Consider the following 19257-nt stretch of genomic DNA (forward strand, 5'->3'; position numbering starts at 1 on the left):
TCTCTCAGATGCCAACTCGACATTGACTCGGGCACTACGACTGACCCGAGTCACAGACATACACATGTACTCGGGAGCGATTAGACGTGATGATACACAATGGTGCTACATAATGCTGACATAATGGTGCATATTTAGGTCATGTAAATATTATCCGATTGTAGACACTAAACTAAACCATAAACATTTTTTTTATTTTGCCGGGTAAGGCCCACTGAGCTATGTAGCTCTTTTTCAGAAGCGACCTGGCCACAGATGATATCTCAACGAAGCGGCTCATTACCACGTGGAACTTTATAGCAGCCAAATTATCTAAACGCGTGTTGATTATAAATGTGGAGGGAAAAACCGGTAGACCTGCAGAAAAATCCCCAGGAAGCGTTCGAGTCTCTCTATAGTCGTGTATAGTGTAGTGTATAGGAGTGCATAGTGTAGTATATAGTGTAGTAGTGTATAGTGTGGTGTATAGTAGTGTATCTATATATATAAAATCGCAAATCTGTCTGTCTGTCTGTGTGTGTGTCTATCTGTCTGTGTGTCGCCGGACCATACGCAGTTTCATTGGACGAAATGTGAGGGATTTGCGAGACACGATTGGTCCGTTTGGTTTACCACGGCGGTTGCTCCCGGCAACGGGTAGCGACGCATTCGCTGCGGGGTGGACGCCATTTTTAATTCCCGTTAAAAATATGCGCACGCATTAACACGCGACTCTGAGGTAAATTCATCAAAGTTTCACGTCCTCTTCACTCCCCCCCCACCCCAATGTGTGCAATTACTATTATAGGGTCGGTAGATAATACAATTATAGCGATTAGACAGTATTATTGTAGCGCGGGGGGGGGGGGGGGGTAACGGCCCCAGTACCCAGCCTCAGCCGGCTGGGTAATCTAGGCGAGGCCGGAGGCTCTGCACGGGACTAGGCCTCACCACGCCACTCTGACAGGTGAGTACTTTGTGCTATACAGTCCATAAATACTGCTATAGAGTCAGCATGTACTGCTGTAATCATAGCAGGTACCACCACAGTCAGTACGCACTGCAGTTACATTATTAAGAGTAGTTTTGAAATATTTTTAAAACCCGGGCAACGCCGGGTACTTCTGCTAGTAGTGTAGTGTATAGTAGTGTATAGCATAGTGTATAGCATAGTGTATAGTGTAGTGTATAGGAGTGTAGTGTATAGTAGTGCATAGTGTAGTATATAGTGTAGTAGTGTATAGTGTATTGTAGTGTAGTGTATAGGAGTGTAGTGTATAGGAGTACATAGTGTAGTATATAGTGTAGTAGTGTATAGTGTATTGTAGTGTAGTGTATAGTAGTGAATAGTGGTGTAGTGTATCGTGTAGTTTATAGTAGTGTATAGCGTAGTGTATAGTGTAGTGTATAGTAGTGTATAGTGTAGTCGTGTATAGTGTAGTGTATAGTAGTGTATAGTGTAGTCGTGTATAGTGTAGTGTATAGTAGTGTATAGTGTAGTGTATATGTAGTAGTGTAAATGGGCAGTCCATAAATGACGTCACGCACCTAGGGGGGGGGGGGGGGTCAGACATTTGTGACGATGTGTGACGAGGGGGGTTGAGAAATTTGACGTCACATCAAAATGCGCAACTTAAAATAAATATAGACAACACGTTCTACTTCATTAAATAGACTTTTTAACAAATGTTTTCTCCTACAACATCAGAGTGCAGCGCCACATTAAATACGCACTACAATGACAATAGTTTTAAGCGATTTGAAGCATGTTTCATTTTTTTGGGGGGCAGAGCTTTGTGACGTCATATTTGAGGGGGGTTTGACTTTTTGTGACGCCGTGTGACGAAGGGGGGGGGGGTCAAAAATCGTCCAAAATCGCGTGACGTCATTTATGGACAGCCCCTAACGATACATCTGGACCACCCTGTAGAATAACGCGAACGTCCAGAATAATCCCCTCCTCATTCAAGACGCAAATAACGATAATCGCACACCTCCTACTCGCTTTCACATTTCTCCTCCTCGGGGAGACCGGTCGTGAAGCCATCAACGTCGTCATAACATCGTCATGACACCATCACCCGGCCGATGCGACACATCTCCCTCACAAATTGAAATACAAGTCGCAGTGGCGCGACTGTGTAGACACGCAACCCAAACTATGGGCCATATGGTAAAGCCATCGAGACTCATAGAGACCCAAATAGACCCACGCAGATATAGAAAGACTTATAGAGATGCACAGAGATACAGAGAGACCCATAGACATACATAGACATACATAGACACATTAAAGATATGTGTGGCCATGCACCCCCAGCCATGGGCCCACATTGTATACCATTTTAGTCCGCGCTCCCTCAATGGAGGAGGAACAGCCAAACTACACACTGTAAAAAATATCCGTAATTTTACATGAGAAAATACTGTATTCGCTCACGGAAAAATTACTGTAATGAAAATTTCAACGGAATATCCGTGAAATTACGGAGTATAGTAGTGCATTGTGGGATAGCTCGAGGAGAAGGCGGGAAAGAGATTGAGAGCAAATCCATTTTCAACACGCAGCCATCTTTCTATTCCTCGGTTTTTGCTGGTAAGACTCTCTCTCTCTGGTGAAATGTAAAGGCAGATAAAACACATATACTTAAATTATCATCGACAGGACTGAATTATTTGATGTTTTTATTTATAAAAAAAAAACAATTGGGAGAAAGGCCAGGATCTCAACAAAACGCAATTAAGTAGCCTACAGTTTAATAAAGTGTGATTTTAACGGGTTGCAAAGTGCTGTTCCTGGAGGGCTTAACTACCTAATTTAACTAATTATTGTGTTAATTGGACCATTTGCATTTCTCTTCTCGGTTCAGAAGGTGTTGGTCATTTTGGGAGACCTAGAACACATGCTAGACTGTGGCTGCCAGGACCAGGGTTGAGAACCACTGCTGTGGAGGTGCAGCAGTGTATACTATGATGCTGGCTTATTTAGACTTCTTTTCTAAACCATTAAAGATTAGCCATTGCACACACAATGTTCAGGTGCTCAATATGTGACTTTAGAATGCCTCAGTCACTGCTTATATAAGACACTGCAGGCAGCATAGAAATGTTCATTATGCACAGTTTTCTTGTGGATTTCCAACTTGTGGTAGAAGGTTTTCAACTTTTAATTCCTTTAATAGTCATGTTACAAGAGTTCACCATAACTTGAGAGCAGAAGCTTGTTCAAATACACGACGCAATATATCTGTGGCTCTGAAATGTTCCTGGGATTGTTGCGGTAAAGAATGTGGAACCTTTAACGAGCTTGTAGGTCACATGAATTATCATCTGCAGGAGGGCCTAGAGGTTATTTGTCCATTCGAGGGATGTGGCAGGAAATTTACATTTAAGTCATCATTTACTTCCCATATATATAGATATCACAAGGGTTGGGGCGTAACAAATATTTCTTCAGCTTATCTGAGTGATGTTGTAGAACAGCCTCATCTACATAAACAACAGCCATATTTACATATAGAACATCCCGCAGAAACTGATAACCTAGCTGAGGTAGGAGAGGAAGAACATAGCAATGGTGAGTCATTTCAAGAGACATACACTGACAGTTTAGCTCAGTTTTACTTAAGTTTACAGGCAACACATCTTGTTCCAGCTTCAACGATCACACACATGGTTAGTGAAATGAGAGCTCTCCAGGAAATACAACAGGAGTGCACAATTAACATATTAACAGAATGTCTCCATGATGCTGGTGTAACTGACCAAATTATAGAAAATGTGGGGAAAACCGTATCTGAACAAATCCCTGTACAAGCGGCACTTAATCATGGAGTTTTTAGTTCCCATCATAAGAGAGTTCAATTCTATAAAACAAAATTCAATTGTATGGAGCCGCTACAGATTTATTTGGGTAGGAATGACAAAGGTCAGCACAGGCACTTCCATTATGTTCCTTTAAAAGAAAGCTTACAGGTACTGCTTAAAGACACACACCATGAGTCAGATTTCAAATCCACTCCCTTCCAAGCTAGGTATATTGCAAGATATAAGTAATGGACATGCTGTTAAGTTCAATGAATTGTTTGCTTCTGATCCTCAGACACTCAAAAGTGTATTGTTTCAAGATGCATTTGAAGTGGTTAATCCACTCGGATCTGCAAAGCAAAAGCACAACGTCCTTGCAGTGTATTACACCCTGGGAAATTTGTATCCGCAACACCGTGCAACTGTAAATCATATACAACAACTTGCATTGTTGTGTCTGGAAAAGGACTGTAAATATTTTGGTTCTGATGTTTTTAATCGAATGGTTGATGATTTGCATGACATAGAATTGAGTGGCATATATGTAGGAAATGAAACATTTAAAGGGACTTTAGCATGCATTCTAGGGGATAATTTTGGATCCCATTACATTGGAGGGTTTACTGAAAACTTCAGCTGTTCCACACACTTCTGTAGATATTGTCTGATTGCTAAGCCTGACTTTGTTACAAACCCTCTTGCTTCTGCAGCCGAGAGGATGCTTGATAGTTACACTGGGTCTGTTCAGTATTTAGAAAACCACCCTGAGGAAACATTGCACCTGGGTATAAAATCTGACAGCATATTTAATAGATTGACATATTTCCATGTCTGTCAGCCAGGGCTGCCTCCATGTCTTGCTCATGACTTGTTTGAGGGTGTGGTTGATTATGACTTGTCACTTTGCTTACATTCTTTGGTTACTCACAGAAAGTGGTTCACATATGCATTGCTGAACAGCAGAATAAAGTTATTCCCTGGGGAGAGTGCCAACAAACCTAATGTGGTGCAGAGTAAAGGAGAGAAGCTCGGGGGTCATGCAGCTGAAAACTGGTGGCTGCTCAGGTTCATGCCTATTTTACTTTGGGACAAAATCTCAGAGGCTAAGGATGAGGTATGGCAATTGTTATTGCTTCTCAGGGAAATAGTTGAATTCATTTGTGCTCCAAAAATAGCAGAATCACAGGTTGCATACATGAAGGTCATTGTGGAAGAGTACATAGAACACAGATTTGTGCTATTCCCAAACAAAAAGCTAAGGCCAAAACACCATTATCTTCTGCATTATGCAGACCTGACTCTGAAATATGGTCCACTAATTCAAACTTGGACTATGAGGTTTGAAAGTAAGCATAGCTACTTTAAGAGATGCATTCGTGCATCTAAAAACTTTAAAAAACATTACCAAGTCACTAGCTGATAGACACCAACTGCTGCAGGCTTATCAGAGTAGTGGGAGTTTTTTTTCATCCCCTGTGCAGATTACAGACTCCACAAAGTTCTATACAGAGATGCACGAGAAGTCTGTGAGGGATACAGTGGAGGACTACATGTTGTCTTCAGAGAATGCAGTAGTTACTGATAAGATTACAGTACAAGGCACTTCATATACAAATGGTTTGCTTGTTGTACTTGATTATGATGTGGGATACTTAAGGCTGGGGCAGATAGCATGCATCATAGGAAAAAATGAAAACGAGGTGCTTTTTAAATCCTTTATATTAAGTTCACTTGCTTGCTTGCTTGCGCGCTTACGACCGTGCAAATCTTTCGGTCGTTTTTTAACCCACTTCCCGTGATCCAATCGAGCTGACATTTTGCACACAGACTCGTTGTGCGTGACAATTTATTTTCGTGAATTTTTTTTCCATAACTTGACACTTTTTAGGAAAAAAAAAATTAGATTAATTATCAATTGCTTAATGGTGGCAGGCAATCATCTGACCCATAGGTGGCAGCCATCTCAAGCCAGAGGACGAGAGGACTCTAGCCGCCACGCAAATAAAGGATTTATAGTGAAAAACTTTGTTTTTAAATCCTTTATTGTTCTCCAAGAAAAGATGGCTAACATTGTACCTGATCTTGGTGTGTATGAAGTAGAACACCTTAGCCGGAGTAAAGTAATTTGTAAAAGCTCTTCTATGATTCATGACTACATGCCTCTTACATTTTATCACAGAGGGGGGAAACTGCTTTTACCATTCAAGCACAAACCTGTAAACGATGTAAAGAGTGAAAGAGCTGCTGAAGGTGGCACTGCCATCCCTCTGTGAAGACAACTGAAAGCCTACTACAAAGGCTGCATGAGATTGGGGTAGAGTGTAAAGACGATTTAACCCTGATAAAAATAGAAGACCTGGAGGGAATTCTGAGACCAATTCAAGGTCGAAAGCTGCTTCAAGCATTCATAGCAGGTATGCTTTTTTAAAGTATTGCAATGATAAAAAGTAGCCTTTACAATTTTTTCAGATTTACTTAAATAATTTGCTCTGTTTTCGAATGAAATGGTTATGATTTCTCATATTGACACTATTAACTTCTTGGGTATAAACATTTGTTGAATGTGATGTGTGTTGTATAGGTATGCAGCGGTTCCCGCAGAAATTTGCATAGGCAAGGCGGTCTGAAACGGAAAAGCCTTCTAGAATATATATTTGGTGTATGTGGGTGTTTTATAAATATGAGGCAGAACCCCTTATGATTTCTAAAATGAATGTTTATTTTGACTTTATTTTTGCTTGTTTTAACTTCAGGACCATCAGCTGCTGTTGAATCTCCTTGCAGAGCTGGATTATGCAGATCACATGAGATGGAAACATCAGGAACCTGTGTTGGGGACGAATTTCAAATACCGTGGCACAAAATGCCACCTGCTCTGATCCAAGCTTTAACTGATCAAAAAAGGCCAACTCCACTGCTTAGAAAAAAAATGGTGAGAATAGTTGTGAATGAACTGCTAGCTGTGCAGAACAGGCCTGGCAGAACATATCTGAGGGAAGTAGCAAAGGAAATTGTACTTAAGTATCCAGCTTCATTTCGCGATGTGAGTGGAGACAATACAGTCGGATCTGGCTATGACTCTTTAATGCTATAATTGGAAAACAGAGTTGAAAATTGCAAAAGACCATTAACAGAAAGGAGTCCAACTCAAAAAGAAAGTGGCAGTGGATGGAAAAAAAATAAGTTATGTGACAGTTATGGCTGTGTCCAGTGGCAGCCTGGAGTTTTACCTGCTAATGAAACAGAGCAGAGTCAGCTAGAGAAGCAAACAGAGTTGCAGACTGCATTTTGTGAAAAGCATCTCTCTGATACCAGCGTGAAGCAGCTAATGCGTGAGACTTACTACAGTCAACGTCTATCAATTAATACACAAGCGAAATGTGTTTCTGCTTTAAAAGAAACATGGCCTTATTTATTTGAGGCATCCCACCTCTATGAGCATTTTGAAACTCTGATTGGGATTCCAATTCAAACTAAATTGGCAGAGGAGCTTTCCCAAAAAGGACCAACGATCACAAAATTCATCCAACAAGCAAAAGCAGCCCCTCCAGATCATCTGAGCACTGAAAATGATGACAACAGCAACACTGAATCACAACAATCACTGGGCCTGCTGCTTCTTTTGGCTACCTACTTAGGTGACAACCCTACAGAACTGGTCGTTCTTAAAGAGGTGAATTATATATTTTGCATTTACGAACTCATTGAATAATGTGTCAAGTTATAAAATACAATTGCCTGTTCTAAATTATAGAAGTTATTTGTTTAAATTATGTAAATTGATTTAGTGCCCAGTCTTGGACTACTATATTGAAAACAGAGTCAAGGCAAATTGACTAACAACTCAAGGGAAATACCACTGATTTAATTTTGCTTCATGGCCTGATCGGCCAGAATATGATAGACCTCTACAATATGCATTTGAATCAGCTACAATCATGTACATTTTTTGTATTTTTTTTTCTTAAAGAAAACTGAAACCGCCAGTTCCATAGTGAAGGGAGACCTTCCATCCACTCTATGCATTGTTGCCCTTGGTAAGTCAATTTATAGAACATTTACCTCTTCTTTCATAAAACCTGATTAGCACTAATCTTAGACCACCAATGATTTAGGTAAGTAAATAGAACTAGTGTTAATGTCTGTGACAGCCCTCCTAAGTGTTTTGCTCCAATGCAAATTGTATTTAAGTATGTATTTAACTACAAATGAACATTTACATTTTCACAATTTCAAAAAATTAAGAGGAACATCTTTTTTACTTCAGGAAATGTTTAGTTAAATTACTGTCATTTTATGACTTTTGCTTTGTAATTGTATTTTTCAGGCGAAACGGTGCTGACTGCAGGTCACTTCATGGTTGCTGTAGATCAGATCATCGTGAATGACCACCTTCATTCTCCACTGACTGCCTTGAGCTTTTTCTTTGCTACTTATTATGTATTAAATATTCAGTATCCACATACTGCAACCCTTGCACTGGAATTCATTCAAAGGTAAGATTTAGACTACTCCACATACTTTGAAATAATGTATGGATTTTGTGGGGCTTGTGGTATGCTAGTGTAGGGGTTATTACGGGAGAAACGGCGGACGAGAAACACAGGGGTGTTTGCACTCACACACACGGGTGGTCACACCGACGTCCGCATCCGTTATCCCCCACGCCCCCGGCCCTCTGAGGGGATCCCTATAAAAGGCGGGGAGCCAGAGAGCTCGAGGCCAGTTCGACACGAAGCTGACCAGTGAAGATCGAAGACTCGGAGATTAGGCCCTGGGACTCCCCTGTTTCGCTGCCCTTGTCAGGGCCGAGCTGGGTAAGCCAGCGGCGCGGACCAAGAGCTCCCGGACCTCTGCCCTTGTCAGGGCAAGGCCGGCTTAGCTGGTGCCGAGACCTGTGCTTGCCAGGGCCAGATCAGTCAGCCTCCCGTAGCCCACTAGAGGAGGACTGGGGAACAGGACAGAGGGCTTAGTACTAGGGTGGGTTCCCCATAGTACGGGTGAAGGGGCCGATACCCCTTCAACGATTGTGCCTGTCACTGAGTTAATAAACAGAGTGTGCCTCAACTCCGACCTCGTCTCCTCGAACTTACTACATCTGGCGTCAGAAGTGGTCCAAGCATGGATACGAGACGGACGGCTCGTGCCCAACACCCAGGAGAGGATGACAACGAGGGAGAGGCGGTGCAAGACGTCGCCGCCAACGTACCTGCACAACCGCTGCCGGCTCCAACACCTGCGGGATCGTTGGAGAGGCTCGGGACGTCGGCTGACGAGTTGGCGTTAGCCCACTCGCGGCTGGTGGAGCTCCTATATGCAGCGGCCGCCATGCTGGAGCAGATAACTCGCCTGGGGCCGGGAGGAGCGACGTGGCAGGAAGATGCACAACGCCCGCCAGAAACTCCCGCCTTTGCGATGGGCAGGAGGCTTGAAATTCCCGCCACGGGGACAGTAGGGGCCGAGGGAGGGGCCCCAGCTCGTCACGCGGGTGGCGGGGCCCAACCAGCGGGCGCCACGTCATCGGCGGGGGCGGGTCGCAGTGGCTGCCTATCAGGGGTTGCCACGTCACCACCAGCGGACGCCAGCACCGACCAAGCTGAAACCAGCGCGTCAGTGACGGCGCGACCTCCAGTAGGGGCCGCCATTGCTCATATTGTCCATGGACACGGTACGAGTGCTGCGAGAGGATCGGGGACGGAGCCGACATTTCAACAACGCCTGCCGGCCCTGCAGGTGTTCGTAGCAAGCGGCGGTGATTGGGGTGGGTTCCAGCGCCGGTTCCTCGCCCACCAAGAAATGGCTGGGTGGACAGACAACGAGGCGCTGTGTGCTCTCCCGGCGATGCTGGATGGCGACGCCCTGGGTACCCTCACCGCTGCACCCAAGTCGGCACGCTCCACGCTTCAGTCGGCGCTGCAGCTGCTGGCCACGGTTTATGGGCCGCCTTCCGATTGTCGCCAGCTCTTCTACGAGCGACAGAAGGGCGACAAGGAGTCACCACTTGCGTATCGCACGGCCCTGCTGTCATTGGCGAAGGAGGCCTTCCTGCGTATGGACGAAGAGGGGATCGATGCGATGGTGGCCGAGAAAATTTTGCTGCTGGCCGATGACTTGGACTTCGTCATCCTAGCACAGGATGATGTGGACATGTCGTCATTGCGGGCTGCAAGGCACATTCATGCCAATCTCATTTCCCAGCTGAGGAAGGCTAACAAGACAGCTGCGAGACACACTGTGGCGGCGACCACTTCCGAATCTGAGGGAGCCTTCGCTGCCGACCGTTCTGCGGGATGGCGATCTGGCGAGCGACCGGCTCGGGACGTACCGAGCCACCGAGAGCAGCCCAAGTCTTCGGGAGCGCTCGTCGCGTGCTACAATTGTGGCCTCCGGGGCCACGTGGCGTCGGGATGCCGGGCTCCTCGACAGCGCGGAGCGAGACCTGGGACTGCGGACGGTCTTCTTCACAAGCCTTCGCAACATCCTCGGGCAAGTCGTGGCACCCCACATGTTCGGCCTGCACGCACACCCACTTCCCTCTCACATGGTCCGACACACGAGTCTCGGGGTTTGGGTGCTGGTGCGTCGGGTCGCGGCTTGTCGGGGAGGGTGCTCCAACCGGGCCAATGGTCCGAGTTGGCTCACCGGGTTGTAGCTGCGTCGGCGGGGTCGTCCGTTGTCACGGGGCATATTGACGGGGTGGAGGTACGGGTACTGGTCGATACGGGAGCTTCGGCAACTATCATTTCGGATTTGATTTATAATATCCTGCCCGTTCAGAGTCGCCCATTGCTCCCTGTCGACATACCGTTTTACGCTGCGAACGGGGGCTCGTTAGGTATTATCGGCCAAATTCGAGCGCAAATTTCTATCGGGGACATTAAACTATCTGGCCCGGTGTTCGTCTCCTCCTCGCTGGCAATTCCGTGCCTGTTGGGGACGGACTTTTTGGCCAAATTGCCCATCAAAATTTTGATTGACCAGCGATGCATCGAGCTTCCATCGGGCCGACGTATAACGTTCCTGCCTTCCACCCCTGCCTTGCATACTGCCTGTGTAACGGTACAGGCGCTCGTTGCTCGAACGGTGCGCGTACCCCCGGGGGCACAGATGCTGGTGCCCCTGTGGTTGCGTCGACCATTTGCTAAAGGGGTCTCAGGCCAGGGCATTATGCTGGGCCCGTCTAGGGCCGGGGTGAATGGGCCAGATTTGGTGATGGCCCAGACTATTGTTAAAGGGGATGCGGACCCGTTTATCGCGGTCCTAAATGTCGGAACACGGACGGCGGTGGTTTCGCAGGGAACCGTGTTCGCACATGCAGTTCCGGTACCTGCGGAGATGCCGATCATTGGCCAGGTGGCCACCGATTCTCAGTCGCGGCTGCCCTCAGACATTGACGAGGGTTGGCTCGAGGCGCTGTGTGCTGAGTCACCTGACCTGTCCGACTCACAACGTGCTAAATTGGGCACCCTTTTGCGGAAATTTTCCGACGTCTTTAGTAAACATAAATACGATATCGGATGTACCAATTTGCTGCGCCACTATATTGACACCGGTGACAACGCTCCTATCCGACAAAATCTTTTTCGGTTAAGTCCCGCCGAAAAGGATCATGTCAAATCGGCTGTAGATGACATGTTGACTTCTGACATCATTTCTCCCTCGACCAGCCCTTGGGGTGCACCCATAGTGTTGGTTAAAAAGCACGACGGGTCCCTAAGGTTCTGCGTTGATTTCCGGCGGTTAAATAAGATCTCGGTGGCCGATGCTTACCCGCTTCCTCGAATGGACGAATCGCTGGATGCCCTCGCGGGATCGCGATTCTTCTCCACTTTGGATTTACTCTCAGGATTTTGGCAACTTCCCTTGGACGACGAATCTAAGCCCAAAACAGCTTTCAGAACGCCGCACGGCCTCTTCCAATTCAATCGGTTACCCATGGGGCTCCACTCCGCTCCCGCGACGTTCCAGCGCCTGATGGAATTGGTTCTCGCTGGCTTGCAATGGGAGGTGTGTTTGATTTACCTGGACGACGTTATCGTATTCAGTAAGACGTTCGAGGAACATCTTGATAGGCTTCGGGCCGTCTTTCTCAAAATGCGCGCAGCTAATTTTAAATTCAAGCCACAAAAGTGCCATTTGCTGCGCGAATCTGTAAAATATTTGGGTCACATCGTCGGCCGGTCAGGCATCTCAACCGATCTCGCCAAAACGCGTTGTGTCAGCTCCTGGCCAACTCCCACCTCGGTGGGGGAGGTTAGAAGCTTCATCGGATTTGCTTCATATTACCGCCGGTTTGTCGCGGAGTTCGCTTCCATCGCTAAGCCATTACATGCCTTAACGGCCAAAGGGGTCAAATTTCATTGGGGACCGGAGGAGGAGGCCGCTTTTAACTCTCTTCGGGACGCCCTGGTGGGGGCCCCGCCGTTAAGCTACCCCGATTTTTCTATACCCTTCGTGCTCGACACGGACGCGAGCAACACCGGGATTGGAGGCGTGCTGTCACAAATTGTGGGTGGCGTGGAGCGCGTTGTGGCTTATGGTAGTAGAGTATTGTCTCCGGCCGAGCAGCGATACTGCGTCACCCGCCGCGAACTGTTGGCTATTGTTTTCTTTATCCAACAGTACCGGCCATATCTGTACGGCCGGCGTTTCACCGTCCGTACAGATCATGCGGCGTTGCAGTATGCCCTGCGTATTCACCAGCCATCGGGGCAGTTGTCCCGATGGCTGGAGATCATTCAGGATTTCGATTTCGAAACAACTTACCGTAAGGGGATTCGCCACACCAATGCCGATGCCCTGTCACGCCTGCCGGTCGCTTCTGATTGCACCTGTTTCTTGGGCTCGGGGCGTTGCAAATCGGCAAACGACGGCCACAATCCGGTCCTAGCGGCCGCCGTTGAGGCCCCTTCGGACGTTGACCCTATTGCGGTGGGAGGGAAGGATTCCCCATTGGGCTTGTCATGTGCGGAGTGGGGGCGCCTCCAAATGGAGGATGCTTCCCTCCTGGCGCTACGGCGTCACGCGGAAGGATCCGCTCAGGGAAAGTCGGGCGTTGACTCATAGGGGTTGTGCCAGGGCCTCCTCATGCATTGGGACGGTACGATCCGCCGCCACAGGCTGGTGGTGCCTTCTGCGTTGAGGGGTAGGGCTGTATGGGCCGCTCACGAGCGGCTCCTGCACCTGGGCACCCTCAAAACCCTTGCCATGCTCCAGCTTAATTTCTTTTGGCCGGGCATGGCAAGGGATGTGGACGATCTCTTGCAATCTTGTACCCAGTGTGCTCAACGGAAACCGCCGGCGAGGGGAGCCTGCCCACCGCTCCAGTCTATTTTGGTCACCCGGGTTAATGAGCTTGTCGCCCTCGATATTTTGGGGCCGTTTCCCTCCACGCCGAGGGGTAATAAGTACCTGCTGGTTGGCGTCGAGTATTTCACGCGATGGCCTATGGCTTGGCCCCTCGCCAACCAGTCAGCAGCGGCCGTTGCAGAGGCTTTTGTTCACGGCTATGTCCTTGACAAGGGCGCTCCGGAACGTTTGTTAACCGATCAGGGAAAGAATTTCACTAGTGCCCTTTTACACGAGGTGTGTGAGCTTCTGGGTACGAAGAAAATTCGTACTTCGCCTTACCACCCACAAACGGATGGGATGGTAGAACGCCTGCATAGGACTCTTACGTCCATGCTATCCCACCAGGTATCTGAGTCCCAAACCGACTGGGACCTTCAGATCCCTGGAGTCCTAGCAGCATACAGAATGGCTCCTCACGCGGCAACCGGATTCTCACCGTTTTTTTTAATGTATGGCCGCGAAGTTGACCCGCCTGTCGCGACTCAGCTGACGTGTACCGCGCCGCACGCTAAATCTAAGTTGGCGGACCATGTTAAGTTTAACGTCCTCCGGTTGGCTGAGGCACGGGAGGCGGCCATGCAAAACTCTGCCTCGCGCCAGAAGCAAAATGAAAAGTTGCGATCGCGCCGGTCACACACGCACGAATGGCACCCGGGTGACAGAGCGTGGCTGCACTGCCCCCAGGTGCCATTGGCCACCTCGTCTAAGTTGTTGAGGCCGTGGAGGGGCCCCGTGGAAATTGTGCAGGTTATGCGGCCGCAATGTGTACGCATTAAATGGGGGAAACGTCGGTGGTTTGTCCACCCTTCACGGTTGAAGCCGTTCTTTGCTCCACATGCTTCCTCTCATGACTATGGCCGAACATGTGGGGGGTCCACTGACTCCGGGAGGGCGGGGTCGCAGTCTGCCTCTGATCCGCTGCTAACTGTTCCATCTTCAGGGGTCCGAGGACTGATGCCCTCTCTGCCACCAGCCTCCTCAGAGGAGGTCGACGCTGGCTCGTCCAGGATGCCGGTGCGCCGCGCACCTGTACATTCACCACCTGCCGCCGACCCTACCGGGTCGGGCCTTTGTGACGGGCCCACTGCACGGACACGCGCCAGGACGTGCCGGTTATTGTAAAGTGCTTTCCGCGCGCGTTCCGCTGCTGGTGGGCTCAGTCACCTGTTTTTTTTCCTGTTGTGTGCATGGGGATGGGGAACCACGTTCGGTATATATGTTGCATTTTGGGGAAGTGGGTACGTATAGGGGACCGTCGGTTGTTGTTGTTGTTACACTTGTTCTTGTTATTATTACGGTTACGAGGCACACGCATGTTGACTTGGGTTAATCTTTATTCTTGGGGGTTGAGGGATTGTTGCAGCCGGGACGGCTGCGAGCTGTACAGGGGGGGGGGGGTGATGTAGGGGTTATTACGGGAGAAACGGCGGACGAGAAACACAGGGGTGTCTGCACTCACACACACGGGTGGTCACACCGACGTCCGCATCCGTTATCCCCCACGCCCCCGGCCCTCTGAGGGGATCCCTATAAAAGGCGGGGAGCCAGAGAGCTCGAGGCCGGTTCGACACGAAGCTAACCAGTGAAGATCGAAGACTCGGAGATTAGGCCCTGGGACTCCCCTGTCTCGCTGCCCTTGTCAGGGCCGAGCTGGGTAAGCCAGCGGCGCGGACCAAGAGCTCCCGGACCTCTGCCCTTGTCAGGGCAAGGCCGGCTTAGCTGGTGCCGAGACCTGTGCTTGCCAGGGCCAGATCAGTCAGCCTCCCGTAGCCCACTAGAGGAGGACTGGGGAACAGGACAGAGGGCTTAGTACTAGGGTGGGTTCCCCATAGTACGGGTGAAGGGGCCGATACCCCTTCAATGATTGTGCCTGTCACTGAGTTAATAAACAGAGTGTGCCTCAACTCCGACCTCGTCTCCTCGAACTTACTACGCTAGTGTAACCCAATTCATTATTTTTGGTGGGTGATTTCTGCATCGGCTGTCAATAACAGGACTGGATTCTGCAATTCTGATCATTAGTATGTGCTGTGAGGACGATGCACCTATTTTGCCATTTTGTATGAATATTTAAAGTTATAAGACGAAGTAAAAATACCATCATGCAGAACACTTCCTTTATAAACGTTTTATCCAAATTATAATTAGTTTTTTTATTACTATATGTCTATTTAGGTTCAGAAATAATGTAATAGCGAGTACCTGCAAACTTATTCCACGTGCAATTAGATCTAGATTTGAAGCTTTCGTGACTGCAGGAATCCATACTCTTTGGTTCTTTCGGTCAAGTCACGTAGATAGAAAAATTAAATAAAATTAAACAAAAAATAATATTTTTTTGCTTTATTTTTCTACCTCCGTAACTTGACAGAAAGAACCAAACAGTTTGTAATTAGATGTTTTAGAGGGCTAATTAATACTTGACGTTTTGTATTTTTGATGAAGCTCTTGTCAGAATAGACCCATGCAATTATTGACAGATTGTTGCTCTTTTTTTAAATTGTCATACACTGACATATGATATACTGATAACTATGAAGTATTGAATGACTAGACAGATACTCATTTACATATGCAGTAGGTTCCAACATTATTAATTAAGTTGTTGATTGGTTCTTAGTTTATTTGGTTCAATACTGACCAGAAAATAAGCTTGTTTCTGATTTAGCTTTTTTGCTTTTCTCTCCTAAAATTTATCCTTTTATATTCTAGATGCCTTGTTGGAATTAATCCAGAACGAGGATCAAAAAAGGAGCAGAAACGTGGAAAGAAAAGCTACAACACACACCCCCGAATCCTGAGACTCCTTTCGGATCTGAGAGACTTTGAAACCCCATGGAAGCTTTGAAGTATCTGAAAACACTTTTGAAGACATCTCAACAGCATTTAAGATTATTTTCATTCTTATTTTTCAGTTTACATTGTGTTTATCATACCGTAGGTGTATGTTTGTGTACAATATGGCTGCCATACCATGTCAGATCTTCAAACTGTTAAAAATATAATTAAACTGAAGATCTGACATGGCATGGCAGCCATATTGTACACAAACATACACATACTGTATTACAGACACAATGTAAACTGATAAAAGACAAATATATAAAAGTACTCTAAAAGTTTATTCTACCCAGTGTATTACAATCTCCATACACTGATGAACTTTTAACCACTAATGCAAAGGAAACACTGCCTCATTCCTTTTGAGTTGGGACTCCTATCTTTTTATTTGAAAAGTGTTAAAAGCAAGTTGCTGAATGCAAAAACAGATACACGAAAACTCTTCAAACTTTTGAAATGACTATCAAGAATAAATATCAAGAATTAAACGAGTTTCTTCCAGTACTTGCTGCAGTGTTTGATACTGGTGCTGGTACTGCAGCTTGGAAGCTGTAAAAACTCTTGGAAGTTATTTGCTTTTTTCTTCTTCTCATGTCTGTTCCAGATGATTGTACATTTCCTTAATATACAAAGTTTATCTGTTAAAGGCTAATGCAGAAACGTTTTTTATTGTTTTATTTTTTAAGATCGTTTTATAAAATAGGGTATAATACTTTCACAATTCCATATTTTAAAACATGTTCAAATGCATGTACTGACTATTTTCATAAGCCAATGTATGTAGATTTACAAATTAAAAAGAAAAGACAATAAAGTCTTTCACACCACAAAAGCAGTTTTTTCTTTGTTTAGTTTCTTGCCAGGAAGAGGTAATGGTGGAGAGCAGCAGACAAACTGCCCGTGTATAGGGTGAAGCATATTTCCATTTAAACGAAATCTAATTTGGGTTTGATTTGTTGTTTATAATAGACATTTTTTAATATGGAGTGTCTTTAAAAATATAGAAATTTACAGTAAGATAACACAATAAAAAAAATCGATAAAATTATAGAACATTTTACTGGCAACTTTCTGCCAGAAAAGTTACTGTTAATTTACAGATCCCATTTTTTTAGTCATGGGATATATTGGTTTTTTTTACTGAAAACAACTGTTTTTACGGAGAAATTACTGTCAAAAAACACGGATGGTATTATGTGAAAATACAGTAACTACTGTAAATTTATGTACATATTTCTGTAAAAAACTGGGATTTAATCTTCCGTATAATTACGGTAAAACTCACTGGCAACTTTTTGCCAGAAACGTTACTGTAAATTTACGGAATTATTTTTTACAGTGCACGAACTCTCTCCCCTGAAGCCCTCTCGTCGTGGCGAGCAGCAGATCTCGACAATAGAATCAAGCTCCTGGCCATTTTGCTGCTGCTGCTATATTCACGCGCAAGTGTAGGGGTGTTAGAGAGAGAGCCCGTTATGCATGGCAGCCTATGGTAAACAAACACAGTAGGCGGGGCTACATGTGTGCACGAGCAGGTGCCCTCTGCGACGTCCGCGCCAGACACCCTGGGGGGTCGATTCGGTCATTATGATCCCCCGGGGCCCCACCCCTCAGGGAGGGGTTGGGTATAAAAGGGGAATGTATCGAAGGGCTCGGGAGTGTGGTGTTAGCTAAGAAGAGAAGACGGAAGACGTCCTAGATAGAGCCCTGGTCTCCCCCTGGCACGCCGTCCTTATCAGGACCGCGCAGGCTCGAGCCAGTGGCGTGGTACCAGAGCCAGAGCCAGTGCTGGTCTGGACTCTGGGTACCGGGCCCGACTGACCAGTGTCGGGCCAAGATAGCCTCCCCTAGCCCATTAGAGGAGGACTCAGAGGCAGGCTAGGGTTAGCCTAGAGGTGTGTCCTCAGATAGACGGGTGAGGGGGCCGATACCCCCTCAGTGTGTATGTCACAACGTGTGGTGTTAAATAAACAAGTGTGCCTCCAACTCCGGTGTGAACGAGTCATAAGCGTTACTACATCTGGCGTCAGAAGTGAAACAAAGTACGAACATGGATACACGCCGGACGACTCGAGTCGGGGTACCAGAGGCAGAAGACACCACTGCAGTCGGAGGGCCCGAGACGGCTGAAGATGCCATCGACCAGCCGGGGCTGGGCGCATCCACGCCACAGCAGCTGGAGGAAGGGGAGCCGTCGATGGAGGGGCTGAGGGAGGCGCACGCGAAGCTGACCGAGCTGCTGTACGCCGCAGCCGCCATGCTCGACACCATCACGCAGCTGGGGGCTGCGGGACCGCCACGGGGCAACGGCAGCCGACGATCACAGCGCCTTCCCGCCATTTCCACGGAGCAACATTTTGAAACTCCCGCCATCGCCGCAGCTGCTGTTGAGGGCGTGGCCGCTCTAAGCATCGCGTCCAACGGCGGGAGTACAGTACCTGCCGCGTCACCACCAACGGGCGGAACGTCACCACAGGTGCGACCGGCGATGCCATCGCTGGTTCGTGCCGACGCTGACTTGAGTGAGGCGGACGAGGGAGTGCGTTCTTCCTCTGCAGCCGCTGCCTTACATCAGCGGCTACCTCCACTCAAGGAATTTGTGGGCGAGGATGGCGACTGGGGCGGCTTCCAGCGGCGCTTCCTCGCTCACCAGGAGATGGCACAGTGGACAGACGCCGAGGCTCTCCGCGCGCTGCCAGCACTTCTCGACAGCGACGCCCTCGCCACTCTAACATCGGCTTCGAAGGAGAGGCGCTCCACGCTGCGGAAGGCGATGCAGGTGCTGTCGGCGGTATATGGTCCACCATCGGACTGTCGCCAACTCTTTTACGATCGCCAGCGGGGGACGAAGGAGTCGCCCCTGGCGTACCGCACAAGCCTCCTGGCACTGGCGAAGGAGGCCTTTCCACGAATGGATGACGAGGGTGTCGACGCCATGGTGACAGAGAAGATACTTTTGCTGGCGGACGACTTAGACATCGTCATTGTCGCACAGGACGATGCAGAGATGTGCTCCCTCCAAGCGGCCCGTCTTCTCCACGCAAACCTGTCCTCTCAACGACGGAAGGCCAGCAAGGCGGCGAGCGGGCGTGCCGTCGCTGCAGCCACCCTCCCGGCGGAAGAGGTTTGCGCCATCGACCATCAACGGCAGCATGGAGCGGGAGTACGGGAGGACCGGGCCGGTTCAAGCCGTCTACAACATCCATCGTCGTCACCAGCGCTTCCACGCTGTTACAACTGCGGCATCCGGGGCCACGTCGCCTCGGGGTGCCGCTCTCC

The 19257-nt window shown here is 47.8% G+C and overlaps 1 protein-coding gene across 1 annotated transcript; it reads left to right on the plus strand.

Annotated features, from left to right (window-relative positions):
- The first annotated feature begins 4895 nt into the window (after window positions 1-4895).
- On the plus strand, window positions 4896-16096 carry LOC144732018 (uncharacterized). Its single transcript, XM_078613198.1, has 6 exons — window positions 4896-4900; window positions 6037-6200; window positions 6540-6718; window positions 7757-7823; window positions 8114-8282; window positions 15850-16096. The coding sequence occupies exons 1-6, from the start codon at window positions 4896-4898 to the stop codon at window positions 15983-15985; spliced, it is 720 nt and encodes a 239-aa protein (XP_078469324.1). The 3' UTR covers window positions 15986-16096.
- The last annotated feature ends 3161 nt before the right edge of the window (window positions 16097-19257 follow it).

This window comes from Lampetra planeri, chromosome 41 (assembly GCF_965212315.1).
Source record: "Lampetra planeri chromosome 41, kcLamPlan1.2.h2, whole genome shotgun sequence".
Classification (NCBI taxonomy): Eukaryota; Metazoa; Chordata; class Hyperoartia; order Petromyzontiformes; family Petromyzontidae; genus Lampetra; species Lampetra planeri.

Bases quoted from the DNA above. Each gene is read 5' to 3' on its own strand.
- LOC144732018 (XM_078613198.1), top strand. The intron at 6,719-7,756 runs GTGAGAATAGTT...TTTTTCTTAAAG, and splicing joins CACTGCTTAGAAAAAAAATG to AAAACTGAAACCGCCAGTTC. The intron at 7,824-8,113 runs GTAAGTCAATTT...TGTATTTTTCAG, and splicing joins TCTATGCATTGTTGCCCTTG to GCGAAACGGTGCTGACTGCA.